The 25,808-nt window shown below is 36.9% G+C and overlaps 2 protein-coding genes across 2 annotated transcripts in view; one reads left to right on the top strand and one right to left on the bottom strand.

Moving 5' to 3' along the window:
* Window positions 1-473: 473 nt before the first annotated feature.
* On the bottom strand, window positions 474-14,906 carry csf2rb (colony stimulating factor 2 receptor subunit beta). Its single transcript, XM_089128386.1, has 14 exons — window positions 14,807-14,906; window positions 8,928-9,060; window positions 8,648-8,817; window positions 8,412-8,560; window positions 6,947-7,094; window positions 6,713-6,839; window positions 6,455-6,606; window positions 6,232-6,365; window positions 5,955-6,135; window positions 5,220-5,316; window positions 5,047-5,116; window positions 4,414-4,508; window positions 3,303-3,816; window positions 474-1,109 (listed from the first exon to the last, which is right to left on the bottom strand). The coding sequence occupies exons 1-13, from the start codon at window positions 14,904-14,906 to the stop codon at window positions 3,348-3,350; spliced, it is 2,025 nt and encodes a 674-aa protein (XP_088984512.1). The 3' UTR covers window positions 474-1,109; window positions 3,303-3,347.
* Window positions 14,818-25,808, top strand: part of pvalb6 (parvalbumin 6) — a 48,537-nt gene continuing 37,546 nt past the window's right edge. The window contains exon 1 of the mRNA XM_089128389.1: window positions 14,818-14,948. The gene's annotated coding sequence lies outside the window, so the exon portion shown is untranslated. The remainder of the gene's footprint in view (window positions 14,949-25,808) is intronic.

Here is a 25,808-nt window from a genome sequence, read left to right as displayed (position 1 = left end):
TTTACAACAAAGCAAAGGGGACATGTTGTCTAGCAAGAACATTTCACCTCTCCCTCTTGGATTTGCTCTCTCTCTCTCTCACTCATTCTTGAACAATGGATCTTAAAGTCTTTGTGTGGAATGTATCTGTTTTCAGGAGCAAGATCAAAATTTATCTGGAATGTTTGTGGAAAAAAACATTGTGCGTGTACATGTGTGAATTTGAAACACTTTTTTCAGTGACGTATAGTGGCGTAATTAAAACATTGTCACTCTCTCACACACACACACACGCACACAATTCTAATGTGAGGTGCAGAGTGGATTAGATTAGTCTGCGATAAATCACATCTGCTCTGTGTGAAACCGATGATACAGACATATTCCATTAACTCCAATCTGCCAAAAAACACACATGTGAAACACTGAGAGAGACGGCGATAAACACACATAAACAGACACTAAAATTAAGTATGTGTGAAAGAAGATCACTCTTGAGCTTTAGCAAAATCTTTAATACATTGTGCTTGAGTACAGACAGTTTGCGATCACACCAGCGTAAGAAAATAAGCACGTTGAATACGTTCTCCTTAACCAGAGACAATATGTAAGCCATTCACAGCCTTGATTGTCTCTGTGACTCCATCAAAACATTCGTGTTTTATTGGAGCATCTTGACCAATCTGAAACTGTCACTGTGTCCAAAATCGTATACTTCCCCACTATCTAGTATATGAAAAACAGTACGCCAGCAGAGTAGTAGCCTATGTATTACATCGAAAATGAGTGGGCGAAAAGTGCTCGGACATACTACTTCAAGTGAGATTTTGAAGTGTGATGCATGCTATGGACACTTCATGAGGCCTCGGTAGAGGATTTGTGAATGGCAGTGAAGCGACTGACGCTAGTAGGTCACGTGACAGTAACAACATGGCAGATGTAGTATGGATTTCATTCATATCTATATTCATTTAGAACATTCTTTTTAAACGGTCGCAAAGGAAATTTAAATGCAAAGGAAATTTAAAAAGTTTAAATGCAGTAACTCAATATGCAATTTCCAACACATTGTAAGCCTTTGGATCAATGACGTGAGTTAGGTGCGGGTACGTCTATTTGGACGACTTCAGCTGTAAGGAAAACAACACAGTTTTTTTATTTTTAAGTTATATAGCTATATATTTTTTTGCCATTTGGTGAAAACAGCCAACACTGCTAAAAGCACTACTATACAAATACTTCCATACACGTTGCTTCCTGTGCAACCTGTTCACTCTTGTTGAAAGTGACATTCTTCAAACCAGTTAAAATACAACAAACCGTTTCATATATGCCAACAGTAACCATAAAACTAAAAATCATTTATTTTTTTACCCAAAATAAGATTTAGTTCAGCTTTGTAGACTCATTTTGCCTTTTCCATTTCTAATAATAGCCTATATATGACTTGCTTCTAAGGTCCCCGATAGTATAAGTGATTTATTTACTCACTTGTTGTGCGTGTGTGTGGTTTCAGATGGGTATTGAAACGCATTATTGATACAATTGTGATTTCTGCGTGAAAACGTTTGGTGTTTGTACCCATGTCAGACGTTTAAAATTGACTTAACAACCAAACACAATAGGCTACATTCAATGCCGAGAGTAGCCTGTGTGAGCTAGGCCCTGGCAAAAACATTCATTTTCGACTAATGCGTTGTTTGTTTCCCTTGCTTTCCACAGTGTGCATTGTGGAAAGAAAACAAAATAAGACTTTTCTTACACTCATTTAAAGCATTACTGCCATCTGTCGGTGAGACTGTCAAAGCACAGCAGGTTTAACAAGTGAAGCTCCAACGAATTCCTTTTTACCAGCTTTCATTATGTAGGCTACAAAAAACATTCATCTGTGCAGCTAGACTGTATAAAACAGGTGCAGCTATACAATGCTCTTCAAGGGATAGTTCGCCCCCCAAAAAATGTGTCATCATTTACTTACCCTCGAGTTGTTACCTGATTGAGTATTTGAGTCTCTTTCTTTTGTTGAACACAAAGGAAGATATTTAAAAGAATGTTGAAAACCAGACAGTTGACGGCACCCGTTGACTTTCATAGTATTTTCCTACTATAGAAGTCAATGGGTCCCATCACCTGTCTGGTTACCAACATTCTTCACTTTTTTTTTCCAATACGTAATGGCATTTTTTGGGTGAACTACCCTTTAAAGTGACATTTTAAATAAAGCAAAGATTTGATCTGCTTTTATTGTGCTCAATATCACACACATTTTAGCCATGACCCTCGCTTGCATCTCTGGGTCCATCTTTGAGTACTTGAAGAGTTCAGATGCAAAAGCCTCTAAATGCCATTTGAAATTTTCTTCTTTAATGATGATTTTTATCAAACTTGTATATTTAAGTTAAAGGGTTAGTTCACCCAAAAATGAAAATTAAGTCATTAATTACTCACCCCCATGCTGTACCAACCCCGTAAGACCTTCGTTCATCTTCGGGACACAAATGAAGATATTTTTGATTAAATTTGAGAGCTGTATAACTACCACATTGGCTCCTAAGGGACTGCCTCTTGACGGCCCAGAAAGTCAATGAAGAAAAAATGTTTAAATATCCCAAGTGACTACCGTGGCTCAACTATATGTTTATCAAGCGACGCGAATACTTTTTGTGCGAAAAAACTAAGAAAAATAACTAGTTTATTCGACTATTTCTATTCTTCCTTGTAGGCCAGAACGAGACTTCCTTAGATTTCCACGACGCATGCGCGAGAATTGCGATCTGAAGTAGTGTAAGCAGATCGCAAATCTCGCGCATGCGTCGTGGAAATCTATAAGGAAGTCTCGTTCTGGCCTACAAGGAAGAAAAGAAATAGTCGAATAAACTCGTTATTTTTGTTTGTTTTTTCGCACAAAAAGTATTCGCGTCGCTTGATAAACATATAGTTGAGCCACGGTAGTCACTTGGGATATTTAAACATTTTCTTCATTGACTTTCTGGGCCGTCAAGAGGCAGTCCCTTAGGAGCCAATGTGGTAGTTATACAGCTCTCAAATTTAATCAAAAATATCTTCATTTGTGTTCCGAAGATGAACGAAGGTCTTACGGGGTTGGTACAGCATGGGGGTGAGTAATTAATGACTTAATTTTTTATTTTTGGGTGAACTAACCCTTTAAGTAATTTCACTTAAATAACAATTAATAGGTAATTATCATTGCCATTTAAGTGAAATCACTGAACTTAAATATACAAGCTTGATAAAAATGATCATTCTAGAAAAAAAATTTCAAATGGCATTTAGAGGCTTTTGCATCTGAACTCTTCACTTACATTTATTAGGAGAAATGCACCAAACTAACACGGAGTTCTTGATAATTATGTTCCGGACGATCCACTCGGCTCTGACTCTATGGCAACACATGGCATCGTGAAGTATCCGGATGGATGAGGGAGGACCGCACAGCCCTGATCTGGGCTGGGGGTGTACGCTGGAGGTTCATCTGATGGGTTATTGTTCGGACTGTCAATGGGGGCGGAGTTTTGAAGGGCTGGCATGGCGGTGGGAGGAGTTACAACGTAGCCTCCATTTATTGGAGCAAAACTCTCAGACTTTCCTAACACAGATGTCTGATCTCTGTCTGTAGACCCGTCCAATACTTTGTCCTGAGTGCAGGAATCATCACAGCACAGAATATAAGGCCCACTGAAGTTCATGCCTGATTTGTCTTTGCACACACCTTTCCCCATGTAGGTGCACAAGGGGTTTGATCCACATGACTGTCCCATTTTACCAGTATTTAAACTCACATCTTCAGTAGGTAACAAAAGCGGCTCCCAGGTGTCACTGCAACAAAATTATGGATGAAAGTAAAACAATGTCAGACATAGAGATTTAAGATGCACTTTAAAGTCGACATGAATTACAATACGCAACCCACACCATAATCCAACATATTTATTAGGGTTTGCAAAGAAAAGTGGAACTGCTGGCATTAGCTGGATGCAAAGACAGTTCACAGCAGTGTTGCTACAGTATTATAAACAATCTAAAACAAAAAATAACTAAAAACAAAAAATGTTATGTAATTGAAACAAAGCTGAAGTCAAGTCTCCTTTATTTATAAAGCGCTTTATACAATTACTAAAATTAATAAAACTGATACAAAAAATCAAGCTAAATAAAAATATAAAAAACAAAAAGTAATAAAAATAGCAAAAGTACAACATTTACAATTAAAAGCTCATTCGAAAATTTTATAAATACGATATTAGTATATAAATTATACTAAAATATTACTGTTGCCGAGACCATACTGTAATTCCCACACAAAAGACCATTATCATGCAAATATACGTAGATATAGAGTACTCAACACATTCATTTCGTGATAAATTTAGCACTGTTTTATTGTGAAATGTTTTCATTTGAGTGAGAGCTTACCTGCTTTTGCAGATACTATGATTGTCTGTAGCAAACAGAACACAAATAGAGGTCGTCTCTTTCTCAATGATATGTGGCCATCCGCTGGCAGACTTCTGAAAGAGAGAGAGAGAGAGAGAGAGAGAGAGAGAGAGAGAGAGAGAGAGAGAGAGAGAGATAGAAAAAGCAAATATGTAATTTAGTTACACCATAACCAGATTACTAGTTACTTATAATAAATTTAGGCTATAAGACAAAACTGATACAAAAAGCCATGTTTGCCATCATTTTAGATGTTGTGCAGCAGAATGCACAATCCCTGAATTTATTGTATGCGCACTTCAGAATTTCGGAAGTAGAAGGTCATCTAGCTATGCATTTGATATGCATTTGTTGTAATGTTAGCTCTAGTAACAGGACAGTTTTAATCGGCATTGTTTGTGCTGGAGCTGCTGTTCTGCTGGCGACTAATAACCAACTCTTGCTTGAATATGCTTTTGTGTGCTGTGTGCTCATTTTTTTTCCTTCTTTGTCATTAGTTTGTCATCTTTGCATTATTTTTCGCGAAACATTGCATGTTCATGCATTTTGGGGGTGGAGAAATTAAGGAAATGATTTTTTTTTTCTTTAAATAATCAGTTAGTAAAGACTCACCTTGATCATCCCCTCCAACACTTTGCTCTTTATGGGCGATGGAACCGAAACATTCCATAACTTGATCCTTCTGTTAATAGAATTACACGAATTAATAAATAAACACACAAACAAAAACATCTACACAGCACAATGCCACAGATATCGAACGTTTTGAGGGAGCGTGTAATTACCTGTGACAGGCAGGAAGGGCATTGTACAAGATGACGAAAAGCACCACCACAAACACAGGAACCAAAATGTAGATGAGAAAGCTGGTGGGCAATAAAACTACACACAAAAAGCATCATGTATTGAGTTATGTCCTGTATGTATTAATTATTGTTGTCCTATGAGCTTAAATAATATTACAAAGATGTTCACAGAACTTACATTTTTGTTATTTTACAAAAATCTCTCAATGAATTTGGTACACATGTATAAAGTAAATTTTTTAATGCAAAAAAAAAAAAACACCAAAGCACATATGCACACAAAGTACAGAGTATACAAGAGTACACAAGTATACAACACACTCAATAAGTATATGCATAACATAACTTAAACAAATAAATGCATACATAAACAAACACACATGCAGAAGGGTGATTTTAAATGTTCTGTGCCACTTTTTTTAATAGTAATCTCAAAATTCATCCAATCTACCCAAAATCAACGCATAAGTCAATATTAATATTATACTTTTTTCAAACATTATTTAAAAAATGATTTAGTGTGTAGTTTCTGTTTTGCGTTTAATTGAATATACAAGGAAGAAATCAGCAATTTGTTAATTTAAACCACTTTAAAAGTGAGCACATCTCAATTGTGAACTGGGCACTGACACATTATTCAAATCCGTCTAAAATTAAATTAGGAAAGAAATAAATCAACATTAGGGTTGTATGATCAGAAGTGCAGAGTGTTACCTGGCTTAGTGGTGAACTCTGCTGGCTGCGACCAATCTGATGGCTGAACTTTATACGTGTTGTCTTGTACACTTACAGGCAGTAATCTGATCTGGGCCTGGTAAATAGTTGAAGAACTTAGATTCCCAGAAGGAAACTTCAAATTGTTGACCCCCACTTGAAGTGTAATGATAATTGGGTCCTACAAAAAAGAAAGTAAAACCAGGCATGTGATCAGTCACAGCTACAATGAATCATTTAACCAATGCAACACGGATACCGAAAGTAGCTAACACACCGAGATGTTGTTCGAGATTTTTAGCTGGGTGGAGTACTGCATTTCCACCTTTGATGGAATAACTGCTGACCAGTTAAAGTTGTAGGTGCCATCTTCTTCCATCACTTGAATCTGGTCAGGTTGTGAAAGTTTAACTTGAAGAGAAGAACAAACATGAATGTTCTTCCTAAACTCCAGATGGCAGCACTGTCACTTAAGACTCCACTAAACAACAGAGACTTACTGTGTTCACTAGGTCTGAACGTCCTACTGTATAGCACTGGTTTCAGCTCCACCGTTAACAGGTAAGGGTCAGAGACATTCACAGAACACATAAACTCAGATAGCTCAATGTCCTGGGACTGCAGCTGAGGATCTTTACAACAAAGAGAGGGCCTGTGGGATAGAGAATGGGTTGTCTGTCAATATACAGGATGTGACGTCACACTGTAGATCAATTATTAGGGACATCACATGAGTTTGGGATGGATGGAGAACTCACTCATTTTTATCACTGTCCCTGCACCAGAGATGATAAGACATCAACTCAAAATGGTCTGTCTTCATTTGCCAGGTACACGTCACAGTTTTTTCTCCCACAATCACACACTGCAGGTTAAAGACTCCATCTGCAAGAGGCCATTAACTTCATTAAAACATGTATTTGCAGTATAATAAGGAATATCTATATATATTAGATAGTTAACAAACATAAATAAATAAACAAAAATAACACCATCGTGAGTTTTCCAGGACACCAGGGGGCTCCAGTCACTCCAGAGTCCTACAGGACCCCGCGCCCTCACTCTGGCTTGATAATGGTTGCCGGGCAACAGTGACTCCTTGTTAATCATATACTCAGACGCATTAATGTTATCCACAATCTGTACCAGTAAAACAGAAAAAGAACTTAGCGAAGGTAATGTTTCAATAACATGCAATTGTTTATTGAACTCTTGTGTAAAACACATTCGCATGCAATCGTTCTATAGCCTATGTTATAATTATTACATGGCTCGTGGAACTTTCTAATTCTAATTGGTCAATTGCACCATCCAGCGGTATGTTAATTCCTAATAATGACCGGTAAAAACTGATAACGCATGCTCATCCGGATAACTGGATCAGGACCCCAATGTAAAGCGGAGAGCAACCGGTTGGATATACATAATCCATTACTTAATTCATTGGAAATATGAGTTGTAATATTTATGCAGTATACAGGAAACAAGTATTTTGGCAGCATGCTAAACTACATAACCACTTATTTTTCCACAAGTGGCATACTGATATACTATATCATATACTGACTTTAAACACACTCAGCATTCACCTATATACATATCCCAATCTTGACAGTGGATCTATCTCCAGTTTCAACCGCTAGTATCACTCTTTCATGTGGAGGCTTTATCTTAGGTTGGAAAGTTTGAGGTTATTATGACGTTTCCTTACAGTGTCAGATTGCGTTGTTTGATAGTAGCCTACAGTGAAACAAAGCGCTGCAGCACAGATATTGTTGTAGACAGGATATCCACAAGGTACAGAAAATGTTGCTATCAGATAATATTTTGAGTATGTGAGCCATTTAATGCCATTTAGGGTTTGGTGTTTATACTTTGATGCCTTTTTCTCATTTAAGACACTTTATTTAATTTCATACAGTATAGGATACAGTCTCTTTCAGAAGTTTGGAGTCAGTAAGATCTTGAATGCTTTTTAAAGAAGGGTCACCTTTTAGCATTTATTCGATCAAAAATTCTGTAAAAAGTAATAGTGTGAAATATTATTACTGTTTAAAATAATTGTTTTCTATTTGAATATATTTTAAAATGTAATTTATTCCAGTGATCAAAGCTGAATTTTCACCATCATTACTGCAATCTGCAGTCATGATCCTTCAGAAATCATTCTAATATCATGATTTGCTGCTAATTATTACGATCAATGTTGAAAAGAGTTGCGATTAATATTTTAATATTTATTTAATAAATATTTTGGTGGAAAACATGCTACTTTTTAGCATTATTTTATTTATAGAAAGTTAAAAAAAAAAGCATTTATTTGAAATCAAAATCTTTTGGAACATTATAAATGTCTGTATTGTCATTTAAATGAATAAACTGAATGTTAAAGGGTAGATAGAGCAAAGTATTTGCAAATGTTTTTTCTGAAAATGTACTGTATGTGTGTGTACTCACAGTCCAGTCTTGAATACCACTATACTGAAGCTGGTATGTAAGAGTTCTTGTGATATTTGAGGATGCAGGATATGGGCTTTTCCAGGAAAGCAGATGACCTCCGCTATCAGCAACCATCTCCTTCAAGTCAATCGGGGCCTTAACCTTTCCTAAAATCACACACATAATGGTGAATTGCCTTTCCACCCCACAGATGCTTTAGAAGGATAAAATGCATTTATAAAACAAACACTCACCATGCTCAGCAACTTTGAGGATTGTGGCTCTGGAGTCATTACAGGGTACTTTGAAATATAGAATGTGATTTGCGTTAACAGTAAACCTTTTAGTGTTAAAGCGACACTCGTGAAAGATCTTCCCATTGGGTAAAAGCACACCGGATCTGAGCCGGTCGCAAAGTATTTCACTGAGAAGGAGAGAGAGAGAGAGATAAAGTAAATTTTCCCCATTGTAGTCTTTCTTTCTTTCTTTCTTTCTTTCTTTCTTTTCTTTCTTTCCTTTCTTTCGTTTACCTACTTGTATTTATTGTCCCAGTAGTGAAGTTCAAAGATAGATTTGTTTGCTGTAACCTGCGGATCGACCTCCCATCTGCATTGTACATATGTCTTGTAGTCATTGTAGCACTGCAAGGAATCCATCAATGGAGATTCTAAATCAAGAGATCAGAGGTCAATCTTAAAGGTAAAGTCAGAAACATCAGTTCATGTCTGAGTTGCACATTTTAATAGACGCTACAACATGCGTCACCAAAGCATGCCAAAAATCCATGAATTCGAAGAACAGGCGGAGATAGCAGCGTTACCTAGCAACTTAAATGCTTATTTATTTCTGCGTGAGGCTATGCGTCGGTTTTCACTAGGCTTGTTCGACTTGAACAGGCACTGCACAGACCGATCGGTTTATGACATCAAAGTACCACGAGAGTGAAGCACACAGAGCCGTCTGCTCTCGCTGTAGTTTTATGTCATTAACCGATCGGTTTGTGAAGCGCCAGTTCAAGTCGAACAAGCTTATTTATACTTCTGCATCGTTTTCTGCGTTGATGTGTAATTAAGCAGAGGGAGTGTGTGAAACCGAAGATGGGTTCAAGCAGACAATCACAGCCCTTGCGCGTGTGATACACACAATGTACTCAATTGTGTTTTTTCTGTCTGTTGAACATTTAAATTGTCATGGGAAAAGTGATTGCATTATTGTCTTATGTGTTGGTTATATACAAATATAGTTACATTTATATGAAGGACTTTTATTTTGACATTCTGTCGGGAGAGTCGCGATGGCTTTATGCACAGCTGCACTAACGTTACTTCTTGAACTTCAGCCAGCTCCTTGTTTCCTGTCTGCCGTTATTGGACAAATTGATTAATTCAGGTGTGCCTGACCTCAGTAGTCACGGCAACAATAATCAGACACACCTGAATTAATCAAGTTTGCCCAATAATGGCAGACAGGAAACAAGGAGCTGGCTGAAGTTCAGGAAGTAGTGCATCTGTGCAAAAAAGCCAGAGGAGCTGTTGAAGAGCAGACGCGGGTTTTACAAAATTCAGAGGAAAGTGGGGGAAATGAGATGTACGGGCAGGAAAAGGAGTGATGAAACAATTATATCTAGACTCAGATTTGGACATACAGGATTAAACAGCACTTTATTTAAAGGTAGTGTAGGTCAGAATTTTAGAAAAACTTTTTTTCCAAATTTGTTTAAACTTTCTATACCAATGCATAATTAAAATCTAAGTACTCTGAAAAAAAGAGTATAAAAATCGAGTGACTCTAGACCGTTTAATCTGCACTAAACACAGCTCATTATTTCGAACCGGGGACGAAACAAGGGATTGGCTTAGGCGACTGTCACTCTCTCGCAACCATGGCAACCTTTTGCCACACAGGACCTGCCCACATGCGCGTATCCAGATCGTACCTGTTCGCATGCTCTTGTTTGAGCTTGAAGATGCAAAACTCGACGCAGGTCCTCTTGTCTAAAAAGTGCTCCTTGCCCTGCACTTCGACCAGTGTTGGGAGTAACGCATTACAAAAGTAATACATTACAGTAACATATTACTTTTTGCTGTAACGCAGTAGTGTAAGGCATTACTAATCAATTTTCAGTAATATTTTACTCGTTACATGTTCAGTGAGGCTTGTATTACAGTTGTATTACAGTGTATTGTCTGCTTTTACTTCTTAAAGGCAACAGACTATGTGAAAGTTTTAAAGCAGTCTTTTAGTGCCAGTTCAGAGCGGTCGCGTCTGTAACATTGTTTTTTCCTCATAAATGCGAACACGAAAACTAAAATAAAATGAATATTTTAAGTTCTATGGAGACTGGAGAGCCAACCCTTCCTCATCCGATTTGCGCAGTGTAATTAACAGAATTACAAAAAATATATTTTGCCTCCTATTTTTTTGTCACGCATGAATGTGTGTCTTTTCCCTAATATTAAAAATAAAACATAGACTGATATTTGTCTAATGTCTGGAGTCCTTTAAGGAAGTAGCCTATATACGTTTCAATACATGTATTTTCTGAGAATTTTTATTTCAGGTTTTGACTGCAAATGTCATGTCCATAATGCTGGACTTCCCCAATTTTAAATAATTTATCCTCAACTAGTTTTGTGGTGTAGGTCTACGTATTTTATAATGTTAACTTCAGATAATACTAATAGCCTAATTTAAAGATAAGGCAGCATTGGATCTGGACGGTAAGGAGAATAACGCTGGAGTTGGAAGAGGTGTGTCGCGATTCTGTCGGTTCGTTGATCTGAGTCGTGCGGCGAATCGCGATTTCGGTTTCATATTGCATATCGTTACAGCCCAAAAGTTAAGTTCTACTTAGTTATTTTGGTGAAAGTAACTCAAAAGTAATACATGAGTAATGTAACGCATTACAATTCTGGGACAGTAATATTGTAAGGTAATGAATTACTTTTAAATAACAGTAACAAGTAATACCTAATGTATTACAGTTTGGAAGTAACTTGCACAACACTGACTTCGACTACCCCGTCCTCGGCCTCTACTTCCTCAGCTGACGATTCGGTAGGCCTACTCGCTTTCTGTCTATGGGTAACTTACTTGTCTCGGGGAGTCCTCATCAGAATCAACAATGCTTTCATCAAGCAAACTCTTACATGCAGTCAGAACACCATATAATATGTTATGAATCTTACACGAAATTCACCTTCATCACAGTGTAAATGATGGCAATGGAAAAACGTGTATCATGCAACCTGTTTTTGCTTTGGCTTATAGAGAACTAGCTCGTTAGCGAATCAATATATATTGTAAACTTTACCAATATCAATATGCTAGCTTGATAGTGAGTAATAAAATACAACTTATTTGTTTATCTTCATAATGATAGTTAGATTTTTTTTATTTACATGTGTTTCCTCTCCGCTCGTCTCAGGTAATGCGTCTTCAGCTCAGCTGTCGGAGTCGCGCGTTCATGTGTTTTGGGGGCGTGGCTTTGGAAGGAGCCCAGAAGGGAGGGGGTGAAGTGAATGGAAATAATGAGCTGTCTTTAAAACAGTCGTGAGAGGTCTACAGACACTCGATTTTTACACTTTCTTTCTCAGAGTACTTAGATTTTAATTATGCATTGATATATACACAAAGTTTAAAGGAATTTGGAAAAAAAAAGTTTTTTTTTTTTTAAATTCTGACCTACACTACCTTTAAAATAGGTAAAATAACACCGGCAGATGTGAATACTGTGAACAACAAGAGACAATAGAACACGTCATGATACACTGTAAAAAATATGAGGGAAAAAGGTGGGAAATTATCCAAAATTTTAAAAAGGAAAGAGTAAGGTTTGATTTAGTAGAAATTTTTGGGAAAAAATTCTAAAGAAACGTGTTATGGAATTGTTTTGCATTATTTTAGAATGATTAATATAATTGAGAGTATTTATATATTTATAAAAAAAATTGTTTATTATTTTATAATTTATTTATTAATTTATATATATAATTATAAGTGAGTAACACACTCCATACCAGTTGGTGGCAGTAATGCACCATTTCATTGTGTGCTAACCGCCAAAAAACTAGAAGAAGAAGGAGGCCAGACGCAAACTCTCTTGTGTCTTTTCAATCCTGTTTTACAGGTAAAAATATGGACATTCAAAAGTGAAACATTTGACTATACCACAGTGACTTCACTAGTACCATGTGTAGTGAATGTAAAGTGTTAAATGTGCGTTAGTTGATGATGTTTTGTTTGTCTGTTGTGTGCTCACGATAACGTGGGGAAAATTATATTCGCTCCAGTTGTCAGTATATTTAGCTATAGTGTTTAATATATACTAGTATTAATAGTTGCGTGTTATAAAAAGGTTGTTTGCTCATGTCAACTAGTTAATAGTTCATATTGTGAATGTTTGAAGCTCTTTCTGTAATCGCATTTGGCGCGCTTATCAGTCGCGTGGCCTGGCACTGAGGAGAATAGGAAGCCGCTTCGCGACGCACTTCCATTTGGAAACAAAACATATCACTTATTTCCGGTTACGTTTACTTTCAATGTACTGCGGTCAATTGAGTTGAACAAACACCACCTGAGTGTCTGTAATAAGATTTTATATTTTGGACATTTTTATTGACAGAAGAAGGGATTTTTTGATGTTTACCGTGTGCAGAATTTTCAAAACTCATCGGAACATTACGTTTTAATACAAACCAAGCCAATCCGAGAAAGCTGCGGCTGTTAAAAATACACCAATTTTTCATTATTTCACGTTTTTCAATGTCAATCGTTTTACTATTACATGCCAAAAATGCTTAATTAATATTCAGAGAAGTTGACTGTCATTCTCCTCTTGCTGCGTGCGTTCTGATCGTAGGTAGGCACCTCGCAATCATTCATTCATTCATCAGTTAACCTTCAGACCCCCGCCGGCGCTCTGAAGCACTATTTTAAAAAGACAGGAATAAAGCACCAATGCACACTTTTTATTCATTAAAAAGATGTAAACTCAAGTATAGAATATAAGTAGGCTAATACTGCTGTTAATGAGAAGACAGACTGCTGCAGGTTAGTGGATAAATATATTTAGCCTATTTATTATTCAAAATCGAACAGTTAGAAAGAAAATATATTTATAGGAACATTTCAGCAGGCTCAAGATAATTAATACAGAGATAGTTATGCATTGCTTTAATCAATTGGCTTCCATAAAACGTAGTGATAATCTGCATTCTCATGTATGGACGTGTGATGAACACTCTAAATATTTAATATCATTGTTAATGATATTGGTATTTCTGTTTATAAGATGGAAGGGTACACTAAAGGATACGCGCTACACACAGTCTACGACGTAGGCCTAAATGGCGCGAGTTTGACGCAGAAGTACAAATTGGCTTTATGCACAGCTGCACTACTTCCTGAACTTAAGGCAGCTCCTTGTTTCCTGTCTGCAATTATTGGCCAAACTTGATTAATTCAGGTGTGTCTGATTATTGTTGCCGTGACTACTGAGGTCAGGCACACCTGAACTAATCAATTTTTCCAATAATGGCAGACAGGAAACAAGGAGCTGACTTAAGTTCAGGAAGTAGTGCAGCTGTGTATAAAGCCAATTGAGCTTAACAATCAGTATCCTTAGAAATGCTGTCTGTGACGTCAGAAACAGCAGTGATTTCAAACATAGTTTTTAAGACTGTCTTTAGATCACTGAAGTTTAAAAGAGATTTAACACCCAGCAATGGTGTTGACTTATGAATTTTGACTTGGTTTGCCTTAACGCATATTAAAAACACCACATAGACATTTAAACAACATTAAAAACTGCATTTACACTACAGGGGGATTTTAAAAGTAGTATACTAATAGCACACTTGAATAAACTTATTTTTCGTAAGAGTATGAAAGATAAAAAAAAACAATGACAGCCAATCAGAATCCATCCTGCTAATATGGATATTGTTATTTGTATTTACTGTTCTTGGTGCCTTTAAGATGTCATGTCACAAGACAAACCTTTTTTCCAAGCGCATTGCTTTGTGACCACAGACAGGAACTTCTAGAGGCTTAGCTCTGGATGACGCAATTTTTTGGATTGCTAAATTTAAAGGGATTTTTATATACTATTCTTAGATTCAGCAAGGCTCTCAATATTACTTAGAAGTGAATTTCTAATTCTTTGGAACTGGAAATCTGCAAAAAGTGTCTGCAAAGGAAAATCTCTATTGACTGTCTAGCTAGGTCCAAGATAAGGATTTATTTTTGCTGAGATAATACAATTTATGTGTACGAGTTTAGGACGGAGGCCACAATAAGATTATAGAGACCACCGATAAGATCTATCTGATGGACACATGCCTGAACTACACGGGTTTTACAAAAGAGAACTGAATGCAATAATGTCTGAAGGTGTTATCTTTCTCTCTCACCTTTCCCAGGCGTGACTTCATAATGAGGACACTGGTTGCCAATGCCCCGTCTGATCAGCAGAGTGAATGAAACCATATGCAGAATCCATGTGGAGAACATTGTACAGTAGCTGAGATGCACGATCAGCTTTTTTTACAGCAGGTGATTCTTCTGGTTACTTCCAAGATATCTGCATATTTACAAACCAGTGTTGGTGGTTAGAACCACTCAATTTAAAGGGACAATTCACTCCAAAAAAGAAAATTCTGTCATTGTTTATTCACCCTGCAGTTGTCTGTTTTGAGGACCTTTGGGGTACAAACAACACTGAACCGCTCCGACTTTCAAAAAAAACAAAGCAATCTTCAAAGTCTTATTTTAGGTTTCACAGAAGGAAAAAAGTCAAACAGTTTGGATCAAAACGTGAGGGTGAGGTAATTTCAGAATTTTCATTTGGGGAATGACATTATGCTGTTGACATAAGCAAACACAAAAGCACACCACAAACATGCTTCTGGGAAATACTTGCTTTTAAAGGGATACCTCAGGATTTAGCATTAAAGGGTTAGTTCACCCAAAAATGAAAGTTAAGTCATTAATTACTCACCCCCATGCTGTACCAACCCCGTAAGACCTTCGTTCATCTTCGGAACACAAATGAAGATATTTTTGATTAAATTTGAGAGCTGGATCACTACCACATAGACTTCCGGGACTGGCTCTTGACGGCCCAGAAAGTCAATGAAGAAAATGTTTAAATATTCCATGTGACTACAGTGGCTCAACTATAAGTTTATCAAGCGACGAGAATACTTTTTAAAGTCGAATGAAGTCGTTATGTTTGTTTGCTTTTTCGCACAAAAAGTATTCTCGTCGCTTGATAAACTTATAGTTGAGCCACGGTAGTCACTTGGGAAAAGAAGAAAAATATCTTCATTTGTGTTCCGAAGATGAACGAAGGTCTTACGGAGTTGGTACAGCATGGGGGTGAGTAATTAATGACTTAATTTTCATTTTTGGGTGAACTAACCCTTTAAGCTTTGTATTAGTAGAAAACCTGTAGTATTTTCGAATTACCATGCTTTCCACCCTCACATCACCCTGAGACAGGAGATTTATGTATTTTTTGTCTGGAAAAAATCCTCAGATGATGCAAAAATCATCATTTTGCGTCATCAGAGGATTTTTTTTTTTGTACAGAGGCTAAAGACTACAGTCAGTAGAAGGGGCTGTTCCCGCTCCTCCGTGAGAGATACGAGACCGGTGAATCTCACAGGTGTCGCTCATTGGTAATCACGCCACCGGCCTCGCAGCGTTCTCCCGCGGCCCTCACTCGTCTCCTCCTCGCTACAGTAAACGCAATGAATGGCGACTGTAGAATGCAAAAGCCGAATCCTAGACATTTTGGGCAATCTCGAAACACATTTTCGGGGAGACTCATCACGAAGACTCACTAGTAGCCTAGACTTGTTGTTTAACTACTGCGCTAATAGGCGTGGCCTCCTAGGGCAGCGATGCAAATGCATTCTGTTAGTTGTTGTCTATCATCCACATAAGCCAAAAATACATTTTTGGGCTTTTCTCTGTCAAAGCTCAAAATTCAAAAATAATTTCACATTTCTTATATATAAATGACCCATTTAAATAGGCTCCACATTCATCTTTCCAGAGGTGAAGTATCCCTTTATAAAGTACAGAATTTCATTTTTCTCACAGTACATTTTTCCTGTCATTAAAAAATGCTTCATCCACACAGCAAACTTTAAAGGTTAAGTGTTTCTGAAATCATTTCTGCGCCACCAAATGAAACAGAAGAATTGTAGAAATAAAGACTGTTTTCTTGAACACAACTACCGTCTGATATTGGTCCGGCAAACAGATTGTCCGGTCCGGCAAACAGATTGTCCTGAGTAAAACTCATGCTTGGGTCTACAGTTAGACGTGTTTTAACATAGAAATTGACAAACTAAACTTTAAAAGTAGGCTATTAGTTAATTTGAAAACATAACACAGCATCTAAAAATGAAGGACGCACAAAATTCTTTTTTTTTATTTTAAAGCACAAAGTTGCATATATAAAATTACTTACTGTTTGTGACAAAAGCATGGTGACCTCCAAATCCATCTTTAAATTGAGCATTCAAAGTCCATCTTTTAATTAATGGAGCACCTCAAGGAACAGGTGCAAATCTTGATAATCACTCTAGATCTTCATGGCACACGTTTGTACAATATAACTGTACATAAAACTACGATTCTGCGGTGAACCTGAGCGTCTATCTCTACCCTTAACCCACTAATGGAGCGACGCGGTGTAAAACACAGACAGCACACTGTCACCATTCTCGCAACTGCCAGGAAACAGCTACGAAAGGGATTTCCCTAAGCTTAAAAGACTGTGTGAGGGGCGTTGGGGGAAAGAGATGTGGTCAAATTAAACACGTTCAGTCGGAAATTTACTTTAAAATGTGTGTAGTAAGTTTAGTTTCTTATGTTTTTCTGCCAATTTTAAGTTTACGCTTTCATTTAAAGGTTGATTGCCGTACGGCTGCTATGTTTAGCTGCGGTGAAATACAGGAGCGAACGTAGGTGAGAGCTTGAAAGGGCAAAAGAACCAAAAACATGTTTTACATCACTAATTGTTCCTACACTGACTTAAAATGTGTTTTCACCACAACAACTCTTGGTGGCCTTCACGCGTGAATGCACTCCAATAAACAAAGCAAAAAAAAAGGTTTAACAGTGACAACGAGACGGTTGTTGTTGAGAGGGTCACTTGTTTTCATTATTCTAATACATCTTTTTGGCTATTTTTTTTTTCATCTTATTTTAAGCATAAAACACACAAAATCTAGCAATTTTTATGCTTAATATAATTAGCTTAAAAAATTAAATTATTTCAGATTTTCTTGAAACATCTTCCGAATATATCTTCATGTTTTAGGTTAAATGTTATTTCTCAAAGAGTCTTAGGCATAAAAACATGTTGGGAATATAATTATCTCTAGTCTTTATGGTTTCTGATTATCTGTCTATTATTGTGATGATTTTTTTTAATCCATATAAAAATCAGGATAATGGTCATTTTGATTCGGAAGTCTTCAGAGACGCTTATAACAAAGTTGATTTTTGAAAATTCAAGTTCAAAAGTTCAAAATACTGGATTTTTTTCTTTTCTTCAAACAGTAGTACTGTAGTGCTAGTATTTCATTAATTCACCCAAATTATCTTAGATAAATAGCCTATATTTTCCACTTCTGTCACTGGTGATTTTTGGCTAATTTTAATATAAAATATAGATGTCTGTGAATTGCAAAAGCTGAAAGCTTATTACACAATTTCATACTCATCTAAAAGTATACAGTATTCTTGTTTAACAAAAAAAACTTACCTGTATTTCTGTCATCAAAAGCAGGCTAGTAAACTTCCCATTCATTAGTCCTTGGATTAAAGACTGCTTATCTTGGTCTGTTGCAATCGACTTTTTTTGGAGGCTGCTTTCTCAGAACTGAAGTGCATATGCACATAGGATCATTTACTTGAACTAATAGCTCAAAACCAAAAGTTCCTTTTTTTTCTCAGTTGGGTAAAAACAATAGTTGTTTGGTCATCAAACCAGTCTTCTCACAGGAACTGGGTTAACATGCTTCAGCTGAATATGAATATATCAGCCGAGAACTATATAATGAAATCTTAATCAATATACTGAGTGTATTCACCTTTACAGCATCAACGCCACCTTCTTATGAATATTGAATGTCACAGCTTTCACACAGAAGCACCTCTACACACATTTTTACACCCCAAAACACTTTCACACACTCATACTTCCAAATTCAATTGCTAATACGTGTTGAGGTATACCCATAAACTCACATTTGAAGATTCAAACAGCAGTGAGAGCTTTCCAGTAACAGGCAGATCCAAGAAAGTGTCAGTAATTTCTAACTCTTTCTCTTTCTCTTCCTCTTTTTCTCTGTGCAGTGTGTGTGCACGCACGAGTTACTTAGCTTATCTATTTGAAGTCATAGTGGTCATAGGTGATCAAGTAGATCATGCCATTTGACTTTTTGAACATTGAACATTTCAACATCCTATGGTTGCATCCTATGCCTATTAGGGGTGTAACGGTACACAAAAATCACGGTTTGGTACGTACCTCGGTTTTAAAGTCACGGTTCGGTACGTTTTCGCTACAGCAAAAACAAAGAAATGCCAGAGAAATTTCCTATTTGTTTAAAGAAAAAATATTTTTAAATAAGTGTGAGTTTTCCTAGATCTTGAAACTTTCAGGTTTATAAATGGGGGTCATCTTTGAAGGATGAACAAATAATGTTTTGGTCATCACATTAAAAATAACATTTAAATATATATTTATTTATATAATATTTGAATTTTGAAGTGATGGAAAAAGATGTGTGAAGTACTTGAAAGCATTTCACCATTCCAGCCAAACTGGTTACAGTTAGTGTTATGTGGACGTAAAGTACTAGTTCATTCACGGCACAATGTTTCTCCTGGTTTCCATGACAGCGCTGTTTGATCTAATAGAGATCTACGGTTAATAACGGAGAAATGTGAATGCATCTCACTAGATCTCACAGCGATGTTATTACCTCAGTGGCGAATTCAAATGTTTTCTTTACCGGATCTCTTAGCGCGGTGTGTTAACAGTGTTGCTTGATCGAGATCGGCTCGCGCTGCACAGATGTTGCTGGTCCGAACTGATAAACGATCCGTGAAGCACATAACGAGGAGCGCAGTTTCGTTCTGCTTTCATTACGCTTGCCATTTGGATGTTGCGCAACGTTGTGTTGGCCGCGTCAGCACGAATTTTGCCGGCAAGAAAAATGGTCCAAGCAACCGTTCGGTTTGTATGCGTACCGAACCGGAAGCCTCAAACCGAAACGGTTCAATACGAATACATGTACCGTTACACCCCTAATGCCTATGGTTTGTCTCTGAATAATGAACAGAAGTGTTCCTAAACAAAGACAGGATGACTAAAAATGCTCCTTTTTCACTGGATGGGCTTGTTCCCACAAAAGTCGCTGCACAAGGGTTATTCAAATCTCTTAATACTAAATATGTGCCATACTAGTTATTCTGTTCAATTAGAAGGTGACACTGATTGTAGTTTTGGTCATAATAGAGGTGAGAAGTTAGAATGAGAAGAAAAGTATTCAGAAATGTTGTGTCCCAGCTTCGAAATACCCAATACCCACAGTAGCATTTCCACACAATAGTTGGAAAAAAACAGTATGTGAGGAACTCCTATATGTCCGAAGTCTTTTCATAAACCAGTAGGCGAAAGTACCCAAATTACCTACTAATTCCGGCGACTTTCTGAAATGCGCTTCCAATGGACACTTTACTTTCCCATGAAGCCACAGGAGAGAATATGTGAATGGCAGTGAAGCAGCGCAATTGATGCCATAGGCCACGGTCGTTATAGCCTCCATATTTCATTAATATTACACACACTATATAGAACATTGTTTTTTAACAGTCGCAAATGAAACTGCAAACCAAATGTAGTACCTACTATCCAGTATTCGATTACGGACACAGTGAATGCATTACTAACCAGTAACCAACGTCAGTGCTTGTACTAACCACCAGGCACTGCCACAGAGAATGTCATGCCAGAAAGAATTCAAAACGGGCTAAAACTTCAGTTTCACCGTGGAAGTAGGAAAGAAATTTAAGCTATAAAGATTCACATAAAAAAGCTGAAGGCTTTTATTTAGTGGCCTAATATGTTTTGGGTTTTATGCTCTATTCATTTTTGATGCTGAACGTGTGCGGTTGGCCATGAGCTATGAATTATCTCTTCACATTGAGTGATGTGAAACTGTGATATTTCCTGACCACAGGAGACAGGACGTAAGTGAGATACTGATCTCTCTGCCACAAAAATAGTTTGTGTGCGAACGCTTGAGCTCAGGTTGGATGACAACTGGCAGCCTTTTTGAATTGGCATAAACGCCATAGCGACATTTAATCAGCGCATTTCAACAGGGCCTTTTCAATGCCTTATTTTGAGAATTGTAGAGGATTTTTTTGGGGGTTTTATCAGTTATTATTTGGTTTATTGGTTCTTTGGTAAAATGTGTTGTCAGTCTCTAAGCCTTCTATCGTAGGGTGGGCAGCATATATATATATATATATATATATATATAAAGAGAGAGAAAAAGAGAGAGAGAGATAGTAGAAATAGATAGATAGATGCCATCAATACAAAAGGAACAAGGATTTATGATTACTTGACAAATTATAGTCTGTCTTTCTTTGTAGCTAGCTTCTCACGAGTGTGACATGTCAGTCAGACCACATGTTAAAAAGAAAAAAATGAAAGAAGAAAACAGAGATAAAGAGAGATTGTGTGAAGATATACCATGTTGTAGCGGAAAGGACAAACTGTTTTGTTTTGTTTTTTCTTCAAATGAGCAAAACAAGCCTCTGTATATCACAATGTTGTTATGAGAGAAACTTGTTGTATGATATTTAAATATTATCAGGAAAAAAAATGTGCCTCTGTAATTGTCTTCCATATATACAGAATAGACCTCTGTGTGGATCTCGATTAGCATGTTTCTGTGTATGAAGAGGATGTGCTGCACTGGTGATAAGGATGTAAGCACAGTATGGACACAGGTGTGCAGTAAAACAGTATAGGCCAGGATATTTCACACAACTATATATCTTCGTTTAGGGGTGGATTTATATTACAAATACACATATACATCAGTGTATGTAATATATCATTTGTTGAGGGCAAATAAACACTGATGATGACACTAGTATTGTCTGCTCTTGGCTCTATGCAGAGCTCTTTTATCAATTGTACAGAAAAGGAAAAACTGTGGAAACCTTGTGTAGACTGTCTTGATGTGGAGAATTTCTGTCTGTCCAGAAAATAATGAGTGCTGAATTGCTAAAAGAAAGAAAACAGCAGAATATGCAGTTTTGCTCACGCACAATTAGTTAACTTTCTTTTAAGTTCTCACTTATATTAATTTTGTGCCTTTTAAACATCCTTTTGTGTCCATCAGACTCAAAAAAAGCCCTGGTCATTCTGAATTAATAGAAAACATACTATTTATAGACAACCCTTGATATTTTTTCCATGGAATATGCATCACACAATCTCTCTGGCCATCATTTTATGCTAAAACATGCACTGTAGCTAAATTGAGCATTGCAAACTTTGTGACCAAAAATGTTCAAAGCAATATAAGCATACAAAGATTCAAAAACCTATGAAAAATAGGATCTGGCACACTATTTTAAATCTGGTAAACTGTGTAGTACAAATAATATTTGAATTGTGAAGGTGCAGTAGATACTGAAGGAACAGACATTTTTTTTTACTTTTGTTTACGTTCTCTTTTTTGTTTTGTGACTAATTGTAGTGTACATGTCTTCTGAGCAAGATTGGGGTTTGTGGGTTTGGTATTGTTTCCATAAGATAAAGATTTGAATGGTTAGCTGCACATTAACTTGATGTAAGCATTAGCCACATGCAGGAGAGTGGTTGTGTGCATATCTGGATTTTTTTAATGTGTTTTGTGATGGATTGTATTCATTTACAGAGTAGTTTTATCTTCTCAGAACTGTATGTGAAAGTTTGCATATTCATGCTTGACTGATATCTGGATTCCCCTATTTCTAATTTGATGTTCGTTCAACTCAGTTGAATTTCACACCTTTGTGCTTTCGTTGCTTGTGCGTGTGTGTTTGTGTGCGTGTGTTTTGACAGAAAAAAAATTCTGTATACCTATTTGAGCATGTGTAAGATGCAAACATTTGAGTGTACTTTTTAGCAAGTTCAGTAAGTCTTTCATTCACAAGGTCTTGCCATGCAGGTTTTTATAACACTTGTTAGTCATTTAGCTGCTGACACTACAAGACATTTGAAGCTATATGACTCAGTCAAGACGGAAATATTTAAAAGTCACATGCTCTTCTTCAGTATAAATGACTCTTATTGGCCTTTCATTCCCTTTTTTTCCCAAGGCCACTCTGTAAAACTCTGTCCTGTGAGTAACTCTTTTCACCCATGCGCTTGATTCTCTCAAACAAGTCTCTAGAAATTTTTGTGTGAAGACTTCAAAACTTCCTGGTGACAAGTGTCAGTTTGAACTTTAAAAGCCACAATAAGTTTAGAACTTCCTATTTTTCATTGTTTTCAGGCCCTCTTTTTCCACAGTTTAACCTTTAGTTTGGTTTTCATATAGTTTATTTTGAGTTGTTCTACTCTAAAACCAGACGGTGAGTCATAAACGGGTAGGAAGGTTTTGTGGCCAAAAACTACTTTCACTTCAAGATAGGTATTTTACAGGGAGTAATTTTTAGTGTGTTTTCTGTGGACAGCCCACCTAAGAAAAAAAAAATGCAGTAAAGCATTATATCCCACATAAATAGAGCTGGAGGTGTATAATACCTGAAGAAAGCTCAATGCGAATATTAGTGTTAAGTCCCCCTGTAGTCAAGAATTATATCCCTAAAAACACCAAAGTTATGACAACATATCTTGAATGTAACTCTACAGCCTTGCTTCGTTCATGCGGATCCATGAATATGCAAATTAGCCCCGTTTCCACTCACCCGCACGGGCGGAGAACTTAACTGAGGTAAATGCTGCACAATGGTATCGTACTTTACAATGTCGGACTCATAACAGTAATTAATATGAATAGGATTTTACTTGACTTTGTTATCAGACACCCAATAATGTGTTGCTATATTGTTACACCTAACACAAACCATGTTTCCTTTCCCCATCTCAAAGTCAGGCAGCCTTCTACCAATCAGCTTCCATAGAAATAAATGCTTTAGCAACTCAGAACGTCAACAGAGAAAGGCATATAGTTAATCATAACATCAGATACCTAATTCACCTGTAATATTTCTAAATGTTGCCGATTTTTTTATATCAACAGAAAAATATACCGGGATAACCTGGCTTCTCTTAAAGCTGCCGTCGGCAACATTTTTTTATTTTTAATCATATTCAGTGAAATCGACGCTATAATCCTACAGAACAACATAAATAAAGTAGTTTTAGAAACAAACGTGAGCTTCTAACTCCACCTGGAGCGTGTTATTTGTTTTGCAAAAATCCAGTGCTCCTGGGTCATCGGGCGCAATCATCGCAGGGGGGTGTGAGATCTGCCTGTCAATCACAGATGGGGCGCATGCCACCCCTCACGCACGTTACAATCACATGCGCAGTAAGGGAGCGTGATGGCGGAACACTAACAAATCAAGTAAGCTCATTTAGAGTATAAATGACGTTAGCAATTGCAATATATCGGTAGATTAGCCAGGGAAGCATACCTTAATCCATGGTGTTGATGGATGCTGATGAGACGGGCGCGTTTTTAAAACACCACATAGGCTATTAAAAACACCACATGGATATATTTACAACATTAAAAATTCGATTTTCACCACAGGGGGTCTTTGTAAACTGTGTTGCAGGATCAAACAAGGAGAGTTCTTATAACAATAAGCACTGGTAAAATGTCCACATTCAATAAGAGAAAGAAATATTATTTATATGTTGCATAGGAATGCTAGCTTTCTCTTTATCGTGTGTTTTGTGCACCTTGGTGATAAGTGACTTGAAGCTGATCAAAATGCTATTAATGAATGGAAGTTTGCCCCCATAGTGCCACCTAGAGTTCTTTTCTTGACATCCATTCATATTTTAACAGCAGATTACACAATTAAGGTGTTTCGTGTGAAAGTGTGTGTTCCTTTCTCTTATTATTTAAAATAACTACTAATAATGCAAATTCACGCACGCACGCACGCACACACACACACACACACACACACGCACACGCACACACACAAACACACAGTTGTTTCACAAAAGTTCCTTGGTTAAAAGAAGTTCCTTAAGTTGCAGTTTCTATATGATGTGTAATACTGTTCTCTTCAGACATGAGTCTACTTCCTGTAAGCGCAGATTTCCTTCTTTGTTTTGTTTTTTTTTTAAATTCAAGCTAAGCTGAGACATATTACCAGGAAACTTCTTTATTATAGTATTAGCATATTTTCCGGATAAGGAGAGACGCTTTCTCATTTGGGATTGGGAAACTGTCTTTAAAGGAGTAGTTCACTTTTAAAAACAACTTTTGCTAATAATTTACGTACCCCCATGTCATCCAAGATGTCCATGTCTTTCTTTCCTCAGTCGAAAAGAAATTAAGGTTTTTGATGAAAACATTCCTGTTTTTTTTTTCTATGTTATATACTTTACTGGGAACCAAACGATCCAAGGTCCAAAATACAGTTTATGACAGTTGCACTGAAACTTGCTTCAAATGGCTGCAATGAGTAAGGGTCTTATCTTGCGAAACGATTGGTTATTTCAAAACTAAATAAAAAAATGTAAGTTTTATAAGGACAAATGCTTGCCTTGCTCTATTCTGTGAGGCGTGTTTGTTACGTCACGTAATGTGCAATTACGTTCAAAAGGTCACTGTTGACGTAGCGTACAGAAGTACAGAGTCAGTGTTTACCAATGTGAGGAAGGAGGAACATATATACACATTTTCAAATGTCTTTTTGTCAGTTTATCATTATAAAATGCCCATGTCGTGTGCGTGTCCTGGGTGTTTTAATATTTTAAAGACTAAAAGAACTTTTTCTTCAGGACAGAAAAATGTAATTTTTAATAGATTTCCTATACACAAACCTGAGCGAGTGAAACAGTGGTTGCTCACGCTGCACTTGGATATCAACACACCTGAACATGCTCTAATATGTAAGAGAGTGTGCAGTGATCACTTTTTCAACGATGATTTCAAACCCTCCCATCAAGGAGCTTGCTGTTTTCTGAAAATGCCTGCTGTGCCCTATACTGTACGTTTATACTGTATGGTATACTCTATGTTTGTGCTTTTTGTTTTACTTTGTTTTTGTTTTTGTTTTCTCGTCAATGTCTTTCATAACGTGTCACTATCTTCCAGTTACTATAGAGGTGTTACTTTTTTTTTTATCCGAATA

Source organism: Pimephales promelas, chromosome 3 (genome assembly GCF_988280905.1).
Source record: "Pimephales promelas chromosome 3, fPimPro1.hap1.1, whole genome shotgun sequence".
Taxonomy (NCBI): Eukaryota; Metazoa; Chordata; class Actinopteri; order Cypriniformes; family Leuciscidae; genus Pimephales; species Pimephales promelas.
The sequence above is the reverse complement of the archived record's forward strand: the minus strand, read 5'-3'. Positions and strand labels throughout refer to the sequence as shown.

Excerpts from the sequence above, each read along its gene's own strand:
- csf2rb (XM_089128386.1), bottom strand. The coding sequence starts at position 14,906 with ATGTTCTCCACATGGATTCTGCATATGGTTTCATTCACTCTGCTGATC. Across the intron at positions 8,818-8,927 it reads TACTGGGACAATAAATACAA|TGAAATACTTTGCGACCGGC; the intron begins GTAGGTAAACGA and ends TCTCCTTCTCAG. Across the intron at positions 4,509-5,046 it reads TGTTGGAGGGGATGATCAAG|AAGTCTGCCAGCGGATGGCC; the intron begins GTGAGTCTTTAC and ends TCTCTCTTTCAG.